Genomic DNA, 20,209 nt, shown 5'->3' with positions numbered 1-20,209 from the left:
CAAGGAGGTTGTGTTTCGATGTGTCCATGTACTCTCCTATTCTCTGATTTTTTGTCTCATGTTTGTTATTATTATTATTTAACTATCAGCCTTTACTATTCAGTCATCTTTATGTTCCAGCTTAACTGAAAACAATAACTGAAGAAACAAGAATGCAGTTGTTTATTGATGCAGAGCGAAATGTGAATATAAAAAAAGGTGGAAGTGGACTAGACCGGTGCTAGGGGTGCGTGAGGCACTTGCCACAGGCGCCGCCTAAAATAGGTGATGCTAGATGCGCTACTGCATATGCATGTATATGCGTGTCAAAATACAGTACGATATGAATTAGGCGCCGTAACAAGGTTTTGCCTCAGGCGCCACAAACGCCATTTCTGAAGTGGACCAAAGAAAAACATTAACATCAAGCAATATAAAATACTTTTGCTGTCCACTATTTCTTCGAGAAAGTTATCAATAAAAATGAATTTCTTATTATGTTTCTGGAAATCCATACAAGCCATTAAAACAAATAAAGAAAATATTAAATTCAAGAATTAGAAAAGGGTGTGCTCTACTGTAGGACAGTTGGATTGATGATGACACAGAAACAGTACCTTCTTTCACGGAGTTACGACAACAATAACAGCTGTACGAAGCAACAGCAGTAACTGGACATTCAACGTGTCAGAATTCAAGAACAAATTGGAATGTTACTTAATCACTTCCCGTGAACACGAGTAAACCGCGATAGGTGATAACAAGAAGAGTTGATTACAATAAACGATGTTTTCCGATTTCTAAGTGTACGTCTGATCAGGATTTCATAAAAGTGATAACATTACGCGAATGATAACATATCTGTGATCACAATAAGCGGCGTACGGTGTAGGTATTCCTATTTCGAGCTGTCGGGAGTGGGATCTAGTGGAGGAAATGCAATCAAAGTTGGCAAGTATGTTTTTTGGAGGATGCGAAGAGATTACATTAAAGTATGTTCTTTGGAGGATGAGGAAGAGATTACATGAAAAACAAAGTTAATTCCAAAATCACCATCCAGAGAAAAGCTGTGCTATAATGGTACCATAAAAATTATTGCACAGTTTGAGGAAACAGGAAGTCCGGAAATGAAGCCAAGAAGAGGAACCAATCTGTCAACCAAGAGCGTTGAGGACATTGATAATGCAGTCGTGAAAAGATCCATGGGCTGTTATGTACTGACATCAACACTAGAAAGCAAAACCAGTGCACGTGCGGCAGCAAAATGGCCGAATATCCCATAAGCGACAGTACGACTCATACACCTCCTTATATACACTGAGTGATCACTGAATTATGACCACCCCTATGAAAACTGAATGCGACCCGTTGACCACGTGAGGTATGGGAGTGAGGAGTTAGTCGACCTACGTAGCATAGGTAAGGTGTCAATGGTTCAGTTCATCAGACGAGCTGGTGCCTCGATTCCCAAACGGCTAAACTGGTGGGGTGTTCGAGAGTCGCCGTTGTTAAAGTATATCAGGAATGGCGTAAAAATGGTCAAAAACGACCTGATGGCAAAACTGCAAAGGTCGGCGAAAGGTTGATGTTAGAGGTGATCGTCGGGTCCGACGACTCGTACGGGCGAACAGGCGCAGCACTGTTGAAAAGTTGACTACCTAATACAACATGGGCCTACCTGGAACAATATCTGGCATGACCATGCGTCGCACGTATGGGCTATACCAGCAGACGACCCCTACAGCATCCTCTCCTAACCAAGGTTCATCGGCGTAAAAGACTCACCTGGTGCAAAGAGCATGCAAGTTTGACATTAGAAGACTGAAAGGTGTGCTGGTCGGATGAATCACGTTATTTAGTCCACACAGTGGACGGTTGTGTACGGATTTGGCGTCATCAACATGAGGCGTTTGATCCATCATGCATGGTATCAAAAGTGCAGGCCGGTGGACTTGATCAAAATTATGTGAACATGTGCTCATTTGCACTGGATTCTTACAGATACAATATACTGACGCCCGACAGCTTTAGTTGTTTTGGCGCTTTGGAACGCTATGCATACAATTTCAGTTCGTCTCATAAATGCTAAGAATGCAAACTCGATTATACCTTAACTTTTATCTAGTGAGGTAAACAAGAGTTTTCAACCAAATCTTTGTGTTGATATCTACCTCGTGTTGTGAGATATTGGTCAGGACCCCCCCCCCTCCCCACTCCACTGCCATACTACAAATAAACAGCACTTCTAAGGAAGATGTATGCTGTTTTCTGTTTGTACCCTTGCACCTGAGCCCTAGGCTAAGGCGGCCCATATATCAATTAAAAATATATATCTAATAATAAAATAGAAATATACTTCTCACTGTGAATTTTTTTTTTCTTTTTCTTTTTTGTGGTGTAATACTTGACAACTTGTGGTGAATGTCTGCAATAGGAGGGAACGCCTTACACAGTGGTAGATTTGACATTCTGGAGCCCCAAGCGCAACTAAAGTTTTGACATTTACGAGTATGTCATTATGTTATCACAATCACTTTATAGTTCATAATGATATGAATCAAATACAAATCGGCGAAGCCAACAGAGGTAGTGCTCTCTCTCTCTCTCTCTCTCTCTCTCTCTCTCTCTCTCTCTCGCTCTTTAGGACACGGATGCTTTCTTTGAAAGTATGACAAATTGAAACAATTTTTTTCATTGAAATAACTAATATGAATGGAGAATGCATAATTGTGAGATGCTTATTCATCCCTAATTTGATATATTTTCGATTTATTTCGACAACGATTATAGTGGTAATGGAAAGGCATGAGTGATAAACTGCCCAGGTCAAAAGATTCTGGTCTCCATTTTTCACTTTATGTTCTGGATTGGTCATGTCACTGAGATATTTTCTACAGGCAAGGGTCGAATTGGAAAATTTTACCAAACGGAACGATTGTTAATAAAATATGTACATGACATTATTGACGAGTGTAAGGAACTTGAATTAAGTTCTAGTGGACTCCGGTCCATTCAGAGCTCTGGTCACGGGTCATTCTACGATATTATCTGTGCTAGTGTTCATCAGACTTACGTTGCGGTAGTAAGTTTTGAATATGGCAAGCGTATCCTGATTGTAATTGTGAAAACGTTTGGCATCAAAAACGAAACCCGAAGATTATAAACTCCTCCATCATGGAAGCCAAGATGTGTAGCCTTATTTAGGATGAGCGCGACTTTATACACTATTTCTGCGAACAATCTCTAAAGAACAAGAAGAAATTTAAGTTATCGTCTTGCAAGTAATTCAATAACTTGTAAGACGTCATCTAGGGTTTTTATCTCTAATCCACGCTCCTGATTTCCTCATAACGTTAAAAACGTGATTTCTTTCTTTCGTAATTCTGGCAGCAATTGAGAAGAGTCACGCAACAGCACATTCTTTAATTTTGTCAACATCCAAACATGCCGTCATCATAGTAGTTCGTAATTAGTTAAGTGTTTGATCTACATCCTCACACGTTCTCCGGTATCTAACTGTTTATACTTCTAATTTTACTGCTAAACATATTGCCTGAGTTCTTTCGTTCTACTTTTTTTTTTTTTTTTTTTTTTTATACCAATAGGTATGTGTAACCGTGGCACTTTACCCACCCGGCTAACCAGGTCGGCTGTAAAGCTACACAGCAGCACAACAAACTGATGTCGTTGTATAGTTGTTGTTATTATTTCTGTAGCTCATTAGCACTAAGGCCATATTGCACTACGTGTGTGTTGTGTCTATAACCGTGTGTTCACTGTATGGACTGAAAATCTCAAGGGGAGGGGGCCCTACGCGCTATCTCTCTCTCTCTCTCTCTCTCTCTCTCTCTCTCTCTCTAACACACACACACACACCCCACCTGAGATCAGTTAACTGCAGCCCAGATTGAAAAGGCCTTTAAGAATTCCTCCAGTCTCCAACGAGGTTTGAATACACATCTCTCCAAATGAGTGACAAGCAGTGGAAATTACTACACAGTAAAGGAGGACATTGTTGTACGAAGCAATGTATATAGAAGGCGTCCTGCATTTATTTATATCTAGGTACATGCCGATGGTTACTTTATTATTTATGTATTAAACAAACAGACATCTTAACGTTCTTAAAAATGTTTACAGACATGCAAAAGAGATATTTTGAACTTTACTGTAAATACGCCTCTCACCTAATGTAAAGACCATTTAAAGTGCAAACCGTGTTTGTCTTGGCAAAGTACACAGTGCTCTAAAAAAGAGCACTATGTACTTTGCCCTTTGTAGTCTCCAAATGTTCCCCCAATAGAGAAATGGAAGAGTCTGTCATGACAAGTTCATTTTAATGCACGCAACTAGTGGTAACTGTATCCTAGCCATGCTTAAATGTTTAATGAGGTCGAATATCCTATGAGGAAGTTTTTTTATTTTTTTGCCTATTATTTTTTGTTTCATAAATCCTTTATACCTTATGCCAGTGTTTATGAAACTAGGGTCCACAAATTATGTCCAAATTAAGAAAATTCATAATATGGTTACGCAAAATTAAATGTATATAAAATAAATTATTAAAACCTTTAATTCAAAACAGTGTTTTTATTTATTTATTTCAAATATAAAATATTTGTCTTTCAGGACATTAAAGTTTCAGCACCGTTGCATTGACCAGCCTACACCACTGATACCAAAGTGGACCAGAGACTTTCCCGAATGGCACCAGGTAATATGGAAGACTGCAAGCAGGGGTCAGCAACAAAATATACACAGGTCTTTTCATATTTATGGGAGAGAAACGATAACGTGGACACTAAGACCTTTCATGTTTGAGAAAAGGGACGACATTTTCTTGTTAACATCCAAACGCTTAAAAGAGATGACACGGCACCACAGGACGATTTCACGGTGGCTTAAGAAGGCATTACCGCTATGCAGTAGTCCTCACAAAATCAGACAGGCGTATTTGTGTTTACAATTTAATTTTAAAATGAAGCCTCTTAGCATTTCGAAATTTCGCCCATCCTTTGTTCGCAATGACAGTTGTTGTTTGTTTGTTTGGGAATTTTTTAGGCGCATCGGCATCTATGACCATAGTGCGCCAACGCAATGATAGCAGAAAGTTTTAATGTACCAGGGGGCATCAAAAAGTTTGTACCCTTACTTAGAAATAATAGCCCTAGAAAGGCGAAACTGCACAGAAACTTTAATCCTTTTCTATGTACTCTCCATGTATAGTAACACATTTCTCCCATCTATGGATCAGTTGTTTAATGCCTTGATCGTAGAAGTCCACACTTTTTTTGTCTGAAACCACGATTCCACTTCATTGATGACTTCCTGAGACGAATCAAAGCGGCGTCCAAGCAATGGTTTCTTCATTCTCGAAACAAGAAGTCTGACGGTGCTAGGTCAAGAGAATAGGGTGGGTGCTGCAGTAGCACAAATCCAACAGTTGGCGAGAACATTGCTTCTGCAAAGGCGTCAGCAATCTTGGAATCCATCGTGCTGAGACCTTAGACATGTGCAGATGGTCATGTAAAATGCGTCTGCGTGGTAGCACAGTGGTATCGTCACCGTCCTCCCCACACTGGGTGGAAAAGGCACGGGTTCGAATCCCGTCGATGACGCGAGGAACTTTAATGGGCTTTTTTCACTCCGTGGCTGAGTTAGTCGGTCTCAGGAGTAGATAGCAAGGTTTTTCCCCCAGAAACCGAGGTTTTTCGTCTAGCAAAACAGACAAATCGACCATAGAACACACGCAATTTACAGATATAAGACACACAGCACGGCAGATGAATTTAATTACTGTATTCGGGTGGCCTAAAATAATAGGTTTTTTTTTTTTTTTTTTTGGTCATGTAAAATGCTGTGGGCAGACACATAACTAACTCCCATTGCATTTGAGATGAAATGAATTGTCACACGTCTGTCACTCAGCACCAGCTGCTCAACCTTTGCAACCGTTTCACTGTCTGTAGATGTTGATGGTCTTCTTTCTCTTGGCTCGTCAAAGACACTTGTACGAAGGAAGGTTCAAGTCTCTTGACACACCTCTAGCACTACTGACTGTTAGTGTCGCATTCTGACCATTGCAACCGTCACTTCATCCATTACCTCCGTTCCGATACGTGGTCATCCCCTGCCTGGAATTACACCTAACTCTCTGGTCGCTTCAAATTTCTTTATTAGTTTTCAAAGCCACACTGACGTCAAAGGTCCTTCACGCAAACCTTTAAGTTTCCGATATTCACGTAGTGCTGCATTAGCGTTACTATTATTCTGGTAGAACAGTTTTACTAAAACAGCATGTTCCTTTTTTGTAAGAGCCTTAATGGTTATTGACGGTGGCGATGGCCTTTATGCTTTTATCTAACAGGACGTCATTTGTGTAAGCAGCGTGTCTTGAAGTAAATGACAACTTTTATATATGTGCAGCGCAGTTTTTCCCCTGGTGGCGGAAATTTGAACTATATATTTTTTTTCTTCTACAAACTGCTTCTCCATACCTTAAATGACATACCCACCGATTTTCACAGCGCTAACTCTAACCGTTTTGACACTAGGGTCTCCTGAATAGGGAAACTTATTTTATAACCACCCAGTGTGTGTATATATACGGCATATTTACTTACTTATATATACGGCATATAAATTAAAAATAATAAAACTATTTCCTAAGAATCAAATTCTAATAAATTTATTTTTTAATTTTCGGTAAATATTTTAATAATATTTGTTTTTTCAAGTCTTTTAAAAAACCAGAAGGTATACGCTATTCACCTAAAAAAAATCCAGAGGGTATACGGCGTATACCCTCCCCTACAGCCCTGTGCATAATGCGCCTTTTGTCTTCACCATGTCCGTCTGTCTGTTTGTTCGTCCGCAAGTAACATCTCGACTCTTAGTGCACGGATTTTCATTAAATTTTATATTCGGCCTTTTAAAAAGATTTGTCGAGCCGTACCGAATTTCACTAAAATCATGCCAATAGAAATCTGGCAGTTATTATTCCCCCCCCCCCCCACTCCTTCTAATGTAATAACTCAATTCTCGGTGGTTAGATTTTCATTAAATTTTATATTTATGCCTTTTTCCAAAGATTTTCCGCGTTATCCTAAATTTCAAATAGAAATCCGAAAATTATTATTTCTTTTATTTGTCCGCCAGTTCGAATGTAATAACTTGACTTTCATTGGATGAGCTTTCATGGTATTTTATATTTTGGCCTTATACATAGATTTGTCTAACCTTCCCAAATTTCATTAATATCGGACCGATAGAAGTCCGGCAATTATTATTTATTTTTGTCACGCATATCTCATAAGCTATCCATATATTGTAGCTGAAGCAATGGATATACTGTATGTTTGTTTCCATGCGCTAGTTGGAGGAATGAATGAGATATGCGCCGGGTGCACAGACACGACACTTACCTCCATTGGCACATAAAACTCGTTGCGTTTTCTCTTTTTTTGTTGTTAAAATCACGAATTATTACTGTTTGCTAATGCTTCTGAAATGTAATGCTCTGCGTACATTAACTAACTTGTTTAAACAATTAAACTCATCTTGGCTAATCGGCAAAAAAAAATTATACAAACTGGTTATTTTTTAACTCATATGTCTACATGCCATACCACATTATCTGATGCCACAAAGACCATAACAAAACCAACTCCAAAAACTGCTGATAAAGGAAGATCTGCAACTGGGTGGAAGGATGGGATCAGTGAACATCGATCATATGCTATACGAGCGATGCCGCTCGTATAGCATATGATCGATGCAGTTGGAGGATTTTGTTGGTGGCCACAGTAGCTCCTAAGGGAACTATGTGACTGGAAGAAGAAGAAGAAGAAGATGTCTACATGTGGACACACACGCAAGCGCATACGCAAATACAAGGGAGGCGTTATACACTTTACACCAGTTAGTTCTCGATGCCCCTGCTTAGAGGCGCAAAATGAATAAAATCAGTAGGACCATTTTCATGTACTAGGGCGAACGAAAAATGAATACAGTATTCCTGGGAATTTTTCATGTAGTAGAGACGAAGGCTTCACATGGGTTGTTTCCACGGAGCAACCTGCCTCTAGAAGTTGTCTGCGTGGGTAGCACAGTGGTATCGTCACCTTCCTCCCCACACAGGGCGGAAAATGCTCGGGTTCGAATCCCGTCAAAGACGCGAGGAACTTTAGTGGGCTTTTTTCACTCTGTGGCTCAGCTGTAGATTGCAAGCTTTTTTCGTCCAGCAAAACAGGCAAATCGACCATGGAGCACACACACCAGTTTACAGACATAATACATAATGCACGGCAGATGAATTTAAATATTCGGGTGGCCTAATAAAATAGTTTTTTTTTTTTGCCTCTAAACGTTTCCCAAAAAATTACAACCGACAGAAATTTTACTTTCAGTGGCATCGATTTCTTCTGGAATTTCAACCATCAACCTATTACTAGACGTTTAAATAACACGAAATGTAGGGCTGCTGGCTGACACAGAATATAAAATATAATCTACCAGAGAACCTCCCGAATACATATATTTTATTTATATTAAAACCCCAAGCACGAAAGGTAGTAGAACCTACACTGGTGTGCAAAACTTAAGGACCAAAACTATTTCTAAAGGTTACAACCACAAAACCTTTACTTCAAATACTCTTTACTGATGAGAGTAGATTCGGTCTCAGCAGCAATTCTGGACATCAGCTAATCTGGCGAGAGGTTGAAACACGGTACACCCCGCAAACATCACTGAAAGGGGTCGATATGGCGATCGAGGTGTTCTCATCTGGGGAAGCGTTATCTTGGATGAATGTACGCAACTCCAGATACTGGAAGGCGGTACTGTAACCGGTGCACGCTGCTGTACTGAGGTAATCCTTCCCCATGTGCGTCTGTTCCGAGGTGCCATTGGCCCCGAGTTCGTGTTTATGGATGATAATGCCACACCCCATCGCACTGCAGCTGTTGATATGCTTTAGGAAAGTGAGTTCGTATGGATTGGCCTGCCCGTTCAACCGATCATGGCAGCCAGTGCTATGTTGCCATTTTTGAATAAAGTTCCTCTGTACCGTTTTGTTTCGGTTGTTGTGTCGGTGTTGTTTCCTTCATCATTTCTCTACCTCACGCGGTTCCTTTGGTATGCTTTTCCCATATTCAGGCCACTCCTATGAAAAGCTACAGGCGAAAACCTGACTGGTCCTTAAATTTCGCACACCAGAGTACAATACTTAGTACCGTGCGTGCGTTGAAGGTTAACCCACCAGGCTATCGCCTTTAGATTATATTACAAAGCCCTATTTCCCAAGTGATTTTTCAAATATGGAACACTATATTTAAAGTGGAAACCACAGACCACTTTATATTTCAGATGGAAACCACAGACCACTTTATATTTCAGATGGAAACCATGGACTTTATATTTGAGGTGGAAACCATGGCCACTTTGATATTTGAGGAGAGGCCGCGGACCACAAAAAATAGTAAACTATACATGCAAATATATTAACAATATTTTGAATACTGTAGAATGAAATATGTTCGAACTTAACATATGTAGCATAAATCATGTTGTTATAGGCATACCATTATCTATTTCCCATCATCATTGATGGGACTATTGCCTACCGCAAAAAAAAAAAAAAACGGTATTTCATTGTAAAGTCAAGCGAGCCACAGGAGGGAAACACTGTTCTAATGGATTAGAGGTTTGGATAAAGAATTCTATAGATTAATCTTTGCTTTTGCTTATTTCTTGTAAAATTTAATTTTGTTAATTTTTGAAGTTACGTTCTGTGATATTTTGTAAATTTAATTTTTACCTTCTGTAAAGCAAGTCTGGTAATTTACACTCTTTTCAGTTATCTTGATTAAATGCTTAAGTTCAGTAGTTGATAAATTTTTGCTATCTGCTTAATTACTATAATATTTTGTTAATTTAACTGATGTAATATTTTGTAGAGATATTTCGTAATGTTTCTTAAATTTAATTCTTATCACAATAAAATGGTTACAAAAAATCCACTTCGAAATTCGTCCAAGGATATCATAGTTCTGACAGAAATTGCTTTAAGTATTTCAAGTGTAAGTTATGAGTTAATCGCTTGTTTAGTTTTGTATAGCCTGTAAAATGTATTCCAAGGACGATCTAATAGTTAATCCTAGCTCAACTGATCATTCCTTTCTTAGTTCCCGATGTAGGAGTGTACCGATTTTAAATTACTACGAGGGGCATTCAAAAAATAAGTTACACCTGCCGCCTTCTCTTGGTATAACTGCACAACAAATGTGGCGCCTGTGCGAAATAGAGTTCATATCGTGCACCCCTGGTGGTTAAGTTTCTTTGACGTAGCAGTAACAGTCAGCATTAGCAAAGGAACATGATGCAAGAAAGCAAGCTTATATAGCAGGCAGCCAAAAAAAAAAAAAAAAAAAAACCCTTATTTCACCCACCACTCGCTCCAAATGTTTGTCAAGTTCTGCCTTGAATTTATTTAAGCTATCAACTTCTACAACGACAGATGGAAGTTTGTTCCAGCAATCACATCTATCCTACATCCGTCTTTCCTCAATTTGAATTTATGCCCTCTCAGGCGATTATTCTGAGCCAGAGGAAGAATCCCATCAGCATAGAGCATGCTCAAACCATTCAAGGTTTTATACACCTCAATCAGATCACCTCGCAGATGTCTAGTCTCCAGACACTGTAATTTGCAAAACTTAAGCCTTTCTTCGTAAGAGCAACCCTTTTTTCCATTCACTAATCTTGTTGCCCTTCTTTGTACTCCATTTGAATTTATGCCCTCTCAGGCGATTATTCTGAGCCAGAGGAAGAATCCCATCAGCATCGAGCATGCTCAAACCATTCAAGGCTTTATACACCTCAATCAGATCACCTCTGGCCTGTTTTGTTCCAACAGCTCTACATCCTTCTTAAAATGAGGCCTCCAGACCTGTATACAGTACTCAAGGTGTGGTCTGACCATTGCCTTATACAAGGAGATAATCACCTCCTTATCCCTGCTAGAAAATTCCTGTATATCGTTGACAAGGCACCATGAGCTACTCTTGCAGACCGTCTGCACTGCTCAGAAAACTTCATATCTGCCTGCACAATTACCCCCAGGTCCTTTTCATTCTCTACCACTGTCAGTGTGGTACCACAGAGTTGATACGTTACTCTGGGATTACTGCTTCCCATAAGTAGTACTTTATATTTGTCAATGTTAAGCTTCATTTGCCACCTCTCAGCCCATCTGCTCAACTTTTCTAGATCCAACGAAGGTTGGCAGGGTTGTCATTAACAACCCTGCCAACCTTCGTATCGTCTGCAAACTTGGACATTAAGCTTGATATACCATCATCAATATCATTTATAAATACAGAAAACAACAATGGACCCAACATTGAACCCTGAGGGATTCCACTAATAACATTAGTCCACGAAGAGCAGTGTCCATTGATTACCACTCTCTGTCTTCTCCCACTCAACCATCCCTTTATCCATAGCAGCAATTTGCCTCCAATGTCACACTGCTCCAATTTGTGCAGCAGTCTTCCATGTGCAACAGTATCAAAGGCTTTTCTAAGATCCAAATATATGATATCAAAGTTGTGTAGGACCAAGCCTTCATAATGGCACGTCAGTAGAATGTTACTCCAAGTCCGAGGTACGCGGAACAGTACAATTTTTGTGGGCGATACGTCTGAATTGTTCCGAGATTCATCGTGAAATAACAGCGGTATTACGGGGGAAATGCAATGTCGCGTCCAGCCATAGTGAAGTGGTGCCAGCAGTTCGAAAGTGTTCGCACAGAATTGATAGATGCTGATCGAAAAGGAAGGCCATCAACGTTGATCACTGCAGACAACGTAATGTAGGTTCATGAAAAGATTCGCAATAATAGAAGACTGACAATCGCAGAAATGGCAAAGGAGTTGGATATTTCGATAGGCAGTGTTCATTCCATCGTCCGTGAGTATCACAAATTGTGTGCACGATGGGTTCCTCGTTCACTGACAGACGAACACAAAGGTCAACGTTTTTGTCTTCTCTAGCCTTCTTCAACGCTATTCTGTGGAAGGCCATGACTTCTTATGCCACATCACTACTGGCGATGAAATATGGGTGCACCATTTCACCCCAGAAACGAAGAGAGCGTCTATGAAATGGAGACACACAACATCGCCTGTGCAAAAGAAATTCAAAGTTACATCATCAGCGGGAAAGGTCATGGCCACTGTGTTTTTCGACTGGGAAGAAGTTGTTTACACAGAATTTATGGCAAAAATCATAACAATTAATGCTGCCTCATACTGCCAAACATTCCGGTCTTTGCGAACAGCCATGAAAAACAAGAGGCCTGGAAAGTTAAGCAAAGTTGTTGTTCTCATTCAGGACATCGCCAAGCCACACAATGCATGCACAACACGACACTTGTTCCAAAGTTTTGGATGGGAGGTATGGCAACATCCGCCGTACAGACCCGATCTTTCGCCTTGTGACACATCTTCGGCAAGCTGAAAGAACATCTAGGCTACACGATTTGCAAACGAAGGTGCAAACAGCAGTTCGACGGTGGCTGAATGACCAAGGAGTGGATTTCTATCATCAGGGAATCGAACATTTAATCACACGTTGCAAGAAGTGTTTACAGCAACTCAGTGACTATGTGGAAAAGTGATGCAAGGTATGTGCTTTCTATTGCATAATGTTACATACCTCAATAAATGTCTCTTGGGCTACAATGGTCAAGTGTAACTTATTTTTTGAATTACCCTCGTATGTGATGCCTTACAAAATCAAACGAGTGAATGCTCTAGAGACAAATAAAACTAGGGCCTCGTCAGACACTGAAGTATCTAATGACCTACGAGACGACGAACTCTTGATTCGGGCCACAGAACTGAATGGAGAAGTTGGTACGTTGCCTATATATACGGTTTTATACACGGAACAATGTTGCATCGTATATAAAATGTCTGCAAACTGCGTGTATTCTGTGGTCGATTTGCTGGACGACAAACGCGAGTTTCCAAGAGAAAAAACCATGCACCTCTCGTCTGAGACCGACTAACTCAGCCAGGTTGTGAAAAAGGCCCATAAAAATTCCTAGTGTCATTGATAGAACTCAGATCTTTCCCCCAGGGTGTGGGAAGGACGGCGATTCTACTAACTCTGCTACCTACGAGGGCGAATGGACAAGTACATACTGCGCTGACTCAAGAGGATTTAACTCTTGCAGGTAGGCACAGTGGTTATAATAACCTAGTGGTGGTCCAACGATTCTCTAAAGGGGACTCTAAAGTAATGTTTAGAGAATCATTAAGCTTTAATCATCATGTAGCAGTAAAAAAAAAATCAATATCATTTTGATTATAAGGGGGCTATAGCCCTTTGGCCACTACCTGGGACTGCCACTGCAATCACCATTCTCCGACACCGGAGTTCGAATTCCATCAATGACTAGGAACTTTTATGGTCTCTTTTCACAACGTGGCCGCGTTAGTCGGTCTCAAGTGAGAGAACATGGTCTTTCCCCCTTACATTAAATTCTTTTTTCAGCAAACGATAAACGGACAGAAGAATATACGCAATATACTGAAGCCTCATAGCTTTAGTTGTTTTGGCGCTTAATACACACATAACCTGCCCTCTGGGTAGCACAGTTGGTATAATCACCGTCCTCCCCACACCTAGTGGAAAATACTTTAGTTCGAATCCCGTCAATGACGCGAGAAATTCTTATGAGTCTTTTTCGCAGCGTGGCTGGGTTAGTCAGTCTCAAGCGGGGACAACATAGTTTTTTCTCCCGGAAACTTGGGTTTTTCGTCCAGTAAACAACAAATCTCCAACGAAATACACGCAATTTACAGACATATTACACTGGTGTGCAAAACTTAAGGACCAACACTATTTCTAAAGGTTACAACCACAAAATCTTTACTTAAGGTACTCTTTATTGATGAGAGCAGATTCAGTCTCAGCAGCGATTTTGGACGTCAGCTAATCTGGCGAGAGGTTGGCACAAGGTACCACCCCGCAAACATCACTGAAAGGGATCCATATGGCGGTCGAGGTGTTCTCGTCTGGGGAGGCGTTATCTTGGATGGACATACACAACTCCTGATACTGGAAGGCGGTACTGTAACCAGTGCACGCTATTGTACTAAGATAATCCTTCCCCATGTGCGTCTGTTCCGAGGTGCCATTGGCCCCGAGTTCGTGTTTATGGATGATAACGCCACACGCCATCGCACTGCAGCTGTTGATATGCTTTTGGAAAGTGAGGACATTGTTCATATGGATTGGCCTGCCTAGTCCATCGATCTAAATCCCATCGAACACATATGGGACGCTCTGTGGAGACGGCTAGCGGCACGTCCAACCAGAAAATGTTCACCAGCTGAAGATGGCGCTGACAGAGGAATGGACGATGTTACCGCAAGAATTTATCAACAACATTGTTCTAAGTATGGACAGGCAGTGCAAAGCCTGCATCGACATTAGAGGTGGCCATATCTTCTACTGAGGACAACCTCTTCCCTTCGTTCCATCTTTGGCGGTGATGCATCTGTACCATGGCAACCAGTGCTATGTTGCCATTTTTGAATAAAGGCCTTCTTGTACTGTTTTGTTTTCGTTGTTGTGCCGGTGTTGTTTCCTTCATAATTTCTGTACCTCACGAGGTTCCTTTGATATGCTTTTCTCATATCCAAGCCACTCCTATGAGAAACTACAGGTGAAAACCTGACTGGTCGTTAAATTTTGCACACCAGTGTATATACGGCGCAATGTGACCTAAATTGCTGATGCACCTAAACCCTATAACAACAACAATAATAATAATAATAATAATAATAATAATAATAATAATAATAACACTTAACCCAACCTAATAGGACTTTATTGGAAGATTCTATTGTCAGGGAAAAAGATAATACTTTTTGTAATAACGAAAGATGGACCAAAAGCTGGGTATGTCTGATGGGGCAGCAATTGATGATGATGTAACCGACAGATTGTCAGCTTTTTCGTGTTCTTGCTTGGTGCTGTAATATCCGATATTGGCAAGATGCGCCGAGAGTAACGGTGTCACAAATTAAGGAAGTTAATGATAAGGAAAAAAGTTGAAATAACTTAAAGCGGTGTGCCAGTAAACCGTACAAGAATCCTTAGTCTTAACTATGTACAGTAATATCAAGGGTGTTGTGAATAAAATGAATGAATTCGAACTCCTAGTCAGGACAATTAATGCTGACATAACAGGGCTTATGGAAGCAAAGCATGATGTCACTCAGAAAAAGCGGATAACTTTCATTATGGTACATGATATGGGTCAATATAGATTGTTTAGGGCAGGAATATAGAAGGAATATATGGCAAGATTATGCTTCTTATCAAAGCGGCCCTGAGCACGAAAAAAGCTTTCAGAGATTCAAAGTTACATATTCTAGTACAGAATCTGTGTAGTATAAGTTAGTTGGACGCAAAGGTAAAATGAGAGTGTGAATAATCTACAGACCATGGGAAATCATGACCAGAGACGGTACATGCAGAAGAAATGGGCAAGGAAGAATGAATGTCTTATTAAGGGTGATTTCAATTTGTCCCAAACTGATAGGAGCAAGTGGGAAGGAAACTCTCTATAGGAAATAAAATTTTTAAATGAACTAGATGATTATTATTTGCATCAGCACGTTAGGGGAAAATACTATGGGCAAGAATATTCTAGACCTGATCATCTACCATGACTCCAGTGACATCAGAGGGCTGACAGTAAAAGAATTATCAGCAGGAATTGATTACAGATTTCTAAGTTGGATGATAAGAGGTGGGGAGAGATAAAAGGTAAAAAACAAAGGTAAATTGCAGCCATTATCAACCCATTGAAGAATGGAAGCCTCCTCAACGATTCATGTTGAAGGAAATGGACCATAATCTGCAGTGGGAGAGATATTAATTGTTAAAAGGCAAAGAAATGGGACTCAATTTCAGAAAGAGACTTTGACAGCTTAAAGAGATACATGAACTCTATCAACTGGGGAGATCGCATATGGAATACCTTTAAAGTAATAGTTCCGGAAACCTCGTATACACCATTAAGAAAGTATAACACGAAGAGATGTTGAGATAAATGAATAATGAGCCAGTTAGTTTAAGACAGCAGGGGAAAAAATGGTACAGGAAAGTTACAGAACGATGAAAGTACTTGAGCCTATAACAGCTACAAGTGGATCTGTAATAGTACCATGGAATTGGTTAAGCTGGCAAAGGCTGATTGTGTGTGTGTGTGAGAGAGAGAGAGAGAGAGAGAGAGAGAGAGAGAGAGAGAGAAAGAGAGAGAGAGAGAGAGAGAGATTTGCAACGGGCCTGGTATGATCGGAAAAGGCATCCATATGTGAAAGACTTCAAGTATGTAACAACACGCTACAGAACTTGTTAAATGCGCAACTTGGAGAAAAACTGAGGTATATAAGGTTCTAAGAGAATAAAGTAAAATGAACGACAGCAAAATTTTCAGTTACACAGAATACCAGAACTAGGGCCAAAATTTAAATTACGTGGGAAGAGGTTTAACCTACGTGAGGAGCGAATCACATAGATAGTTTATTATTATTTTTTTTCCCTCTCCATAGGATTTTTTTCCACCCCCGTACAGAAAAGCATAGGCCTTCCTTGCACAACATGGCTAACGCTAACCTTTTGTGCTTAGATTTGGCATTAAATAACTAATTTTAAACAAAAATTTATTTAAAACAAATACAGAACTTAATTAAAACTGTTAACTTAGCAGTCTTTTGTTTGTGTTTATTTTAAGGTCATTCCTACCATCTGTTGGTCGAAAATGCAGCAGTCATTCACACTGTTTGTCCAAACGCTGTCTTGATGGATAATGGCCTGTATAGATAGTTTTGATTCTTTGTGTCTTGGCACTGCAAAAATGGATGCCAGATAATTTTCCAAAATAAATAGGTTCTTCTCGGAAAAGTCATATTACACACCGCATTAATAAATACTGTTACAATAAAACTGCTTAAAAATATCCCACTGACCAATAGGTTGCACAATAAATACATATAAATTATCAGGTGATACAGAAGCCTATGATAGATATAAATTAGTCCGTAATCAAGTCACAAAGGAGGTTAGGCAAGCTAAAGCAGATTATGAGAAGTTTCAGTCAAAGAATGCAAAGAAAAACAGCAAATACCTCTATGCTTATATCAACAGTAGAAGGAAGAGGTCGAATAACAGTGGACCACTTGATGACTATGGGTTAAGTGCTGATGACCCTGCTCAGGTTGCGGACAAATTAAACAGATATCTTGCATCTACATTCACACATGAGGAATGCTTTAGGAAAGGGGTCCAGAGGTTTATCAAACTCTAACGAGGAACTAAATGACTTTGTGATAACTGAAAGCAAAGTGGAGGAGAAATTGTTGAGGATGGACATAAAAAGGTACCAGCGGTGGATGGAATCTATCCAATTATATTAAGGTGGTAAGCAAACTCTTAGCCATTAATTATGAGAGCATCCTTAGATTCATGGGAGGTCCCTATGGACTGGAGATGTGCGAATGTATCCCCAATTCACAAAGGGGGACTCAAAAGGCGACGTGGGTAATTACAGACCTGTAGCTTAACGCCTGTTCCGGGGAAAATAATGGAATCACTGGTTAAAGAAGTAATGCAGGATCATCTGGACTGGCATGCAATTACTGAAACGATAGCATGGTTGCGTTAAGGGGCGGTCTTGTCTAACCAATCTGATAGGTTACTATGCTGCAATGACCTGGATGCAAGGAACTGGATGCAAAAAATAATTTTGACACCATATACTTAGATTTCAGTAAGGCTTTTAATACTGTTGAACATAAAAGACTGCTGTACAAAGTGGAGTAATGTGACATTAAGGGCAAGTTACTGCTATGGATAAAGGGATGGAAGTGGAAGAAGACAGAGAGTAGTTATCGATGGGCATTGCTTTTCGTTGATTAATATTATTAGTGGAGTTCCCCAGGGTTCAGTGCTACGCCCATTGTTGTTTTCAATATTTATCTCAAAGTTAATGTCTAAGTTTGGATGATACAAAGGTTGGCAGAGTGGTTAACGACAGTGATCTGAGCGAGCTACTGCAACGAGATCTATGAAAATTGGGTCGATGGGCTGAGAAATTACTGCTGAAGTTTAACATTGGCAAATGCAAGGTACTGCATACGGGGGTAGCAGTAACCCCAGAGTAACTTATCAACTGTGTCGTACTACACTTAGAGTAGTGGAGAATGAAAAAGAATCAGGGAGTAATTATGCAGTCAGACATGAAATTCTCTGAGCAGTGCAGACATACTGCCAGGGCAGCTCACACGATTTTTACTAATGATATACAGAAACTATGCTTGCAGGTATAAGGAGGTGATTATTCCTTTGTATAGGGCCATGGTTAGGCCGGATCTTGAGTATTGTAGGCCGTAGATCTGCTGGAATGGGTGCAAAGAAGGGCAACCAGACTGGTGAAGGGAACAAAATGGTGCTCTTACCTAGAAAGGCTTTAGTTCTGTAAATTGCAGCGTCTAGAGACTAGGCACATGCGAGGCGGTCTGATTGAGGTGTTAAAAGCCTTGAACAGATTGAGTAAGCTGAATGTTAATGTCATTTTTCCACTTGCTGAGACTACACACACGATGAGATATAAATTCACGTTGAGGAAGGATTGTTGCAGGAGAGACGTGCAGAAGTTTGCCTTCAGCCAGCCGGTTGTTGGAACAGGCTTCAATCTGCGGTGGAAGTGGATGGGTTGCATAAATTCAAGAAAGAATGAGAGAAATTGTTATAGGGCACGGATTGGTGAACTGTGTAGGTGGTTTTTTTTTTTTTTTTGGCTGTTACAATATACGAGCTTGCTTTCTTGCATCATTTTTCATTACTACTAATACAACCCTATACGTACACAGGATTGAAAACTGTGTAATGCACTCGTTAAGTGCTGTGTAAATTTTGTTATTTATTTATATACGCTACATACTACACTTTCATGTTTTACCCCCCCTCATTAGTACAATTAGTTTATGGGCTTTTTCACAATGTAGCTGAGTTAGTCGGTCTCAGGCGAGGGTAGCATGTTTTTTTTTTTTTTTTTTTTTTTTCCGGAAACTCAGATTTTTCGTCCAGCAAACGGAAAATCGACCTCAGAACACACGTAATTTACAGACAGTATACACGGAACAATATGTATGGCCTTATTTGCTAATGCTCCTAAAACCCTACTACCACTCAGTTATTAGTACAATTAGTATAAGCAGCTCAATTTGATTTAAATGTACACATTTTATTCTCCGATAATACTGAATTAAAAAAAAAAAAAAAGTACTTACGGACCATTAGACAGTTTGTCATATTTGTCTACGTGAAAATTCGGTCCTGCTTAAAAAATGAGTTGGTATTATGAAAATACTTGTCGGTGTATAATTTTCATTATCCCCGTAAATAAATCATCATCATTAATTTAAAGAAAAGCTAATAATAATATTTAAAGCAATTGCTTAATATAGTTTTCTATATAATAAAGTAAAGCTTAAACTTCTTGAAAAATTTTTATTAAGAAGTTTAAACTTTTTGAAAGAATTCAGCTGGAATAAAATGTTCATCCTCGTAATCCTTTCGTACTATAAAAAAATATATTAATAATAATAAATATATTTTACATGTAATATTTCCCAGAAATTCCCTATAAGAAAGTGTAACAGTTGGAGATGCTTGTGCATGAGTTGGGCTGATTATAACGGCTATAAATATATTAATATTAGCAACGTGTCCTATGCTGATTATAATCTTCATAACCCTACCATTATGCACACCCTGGTTTGAAAATTAATCAACTAATTCATAAAAATTAAACACAAACTTCCGTTCTGATATTTTGTTAATATTAAATGCAAGTTACGACAAGTTCTAAATAAAATTTAAGAAATCAAAATCAAACGTACAGCTGCTGAAAGCAAGTAACCGATAAACATTAGATAATAATAAGCCTATTGTAGTAATGATAGATATGAAAGCCTCGTGTAAATCTCTCACCTGTTTTTATTTGCAGTAAACCTATCAGCAAAACAAATCCATATATAAGGTTCTGCATGTTGCTTAAGATCAAGGACTGCAAAAACATGAACAAAGATTACGACTACATAGACCGACCACACTCGCAAGCAAACAGGCGATCGGCGTCCCA

At 39.5% G+C, this 20,209-nt stretch overlaps 1 protein-coding gene across 1 annotated transcript in view; it reads right to left on the bottom strand.

The window, feature by feature from the left end:
* The window catches only part of LOC150081489 (uncharacterized), a 61,323-nt gene extending 41,114 nt beyond the window's left edge, over positions 1 to 20,209 (bottom strand). Inside the window, exon 1 of the mRNA XM_090379324.1 lies at positions 20,059 to 20,209. Within this exon, the coding sequence (XP_090235450.1) occupies positions 20,059 to 20,146 (88 nt within the window). The 5' untranslated portion in view covers positions 20,147 to 20,209. The remainder of the gene's footprint in view (positions 1 to 20,058) is intronic.

Source organism: Mastigoproctus giganteus, chromosome 8 (assembly GCF_048544385.1).
Source record: "Mastigoproctus giganteus isolate SK-2022 chromosome 8, ASM4854438v1, whole genome shotgun sequence".
Lineage (NCBI taxonomy): Eukaryota > Metazoa > Arthropoda > Arachnida > Uropygi > Thelyphonidae > Mastigoproctus > Mastigoproctus giganteus.
This window is presented reverse-complemented; position numbering and strand designations above follow the sequence as displayed.